Source organism: Tupaia chinensis, unplaced genomic scaffold (genome assembly GCF_000334495.1).
Source record: "Tupaia chinensis unplaced genomic scaffold, TupChi_1.0 Scaffold000539_1, whole genome shotgun sequence".
In the NCBI taxonomy this organism is placed as follows: Eukaryota; Metazoa; Chordata; class Mammalia; order Scandentia; family Tupaiidae; genus Tupaia; species Tupaia belangeri.
The window spans coordinates 5,197,821-5,198,658 of NW_006160052.1; the positions used below are offsets into that span (position 1 = coordinate 5,197,821).

At 54.9% G+C, this 838-nt stretch overlaps 1 protein-coding gene across 1 annotated transcript in view; it reads left to right on the forward strand.

Annotated features, from left to right (window-relative positions):
* ABCC2 (ATP binding cassette subfamily C member 2) overlaps nucleotides 1-838 on the forward strand; it is a 74,259-nt gene that overhangs the window by 16,647 nt on the left and 56,774 nt on the right. The window contains exons 4-5 of the mRNA XM_006157371.3: nucleotides 265-399; nucleotides 590-697. Coding sequence (XP_006157433.1) covers nucleotides 265-399; nucleotides 590-697 — 243 coding nt within the window. The remainder of the gene's footprint in view (nucleotides 1-264; nucleotides 400-589; nucleotides 698-838) is intronic.

Genomic DNA, 838 nt, shown 5'->3' on the forward strand with positions numbered 1-838 from the left:
GTCCTTTGCTGTCTTGGCTAGCCCCCTCTCCCCGCGCCCCCCAGTGTGATGGACCGAGATGAAGCACTGCAGGAGAAAGCTGACTAGTGGGTAGTACGGGGAGGAGCTGTGCAAGCCGGCGTGCGTGCTGCCCCCCCAGCCACATCGGGCACGCGGGTCTCCTTCCTCCGCGTCCTTGCAGCGCCCGTGCTCTGACAGCCCTCCCACCTCCTGCCCCTGCTTAGTGGAGATATTCTTCCAAATCGCACGCCACTGTCCCTCCAGCTCCTGGTCTTGCTGATCCAGCACAGCAGGCAGTGGTGTGTCCAGAAGAACTCTTGGTTCCTCTCCCTATTCTGGATTCTCTCCATATTCTGTGGCACTTTCCAGTTCCAGACTCTGCTCCGGACACTCTTACAGGTGAGGCGAAGGGAGAGGGTAACAGGAGCGGGGGCCGCGGGCGCCTTGGGGTCACAGCAATGGCGTCACGTGAGGAGCTGGGAGAGAGCTGTCCGGGGGGATTTGGTAACAGACTTGGACCACGGGCGTCGCTGTATCCAGCTAATTTGAATACAAGTCTGTTTCCTCCGTGTTTTCCACTCCCCTACAGGGCGATGATTCTAATCTGGTCTACTTCTGCCTATTCTCCATCTCCTATGGATTCCAGATCCTGATTCTGATTCTTTCAGCATTTTCAGAAAAAAAAGGCTCGTCAAATGTGAGACTCCTTAAATACCTATTTCCTATAGTCCTTAATTGCATGGTATCTTAACAAGTGTAACTCTCAGAAGTCCAGGTCTCATGCAGGTCTCATGCAGGTCCCATGAGTCCACGGTAGGGTGGTGTAGACCGTTTTGAG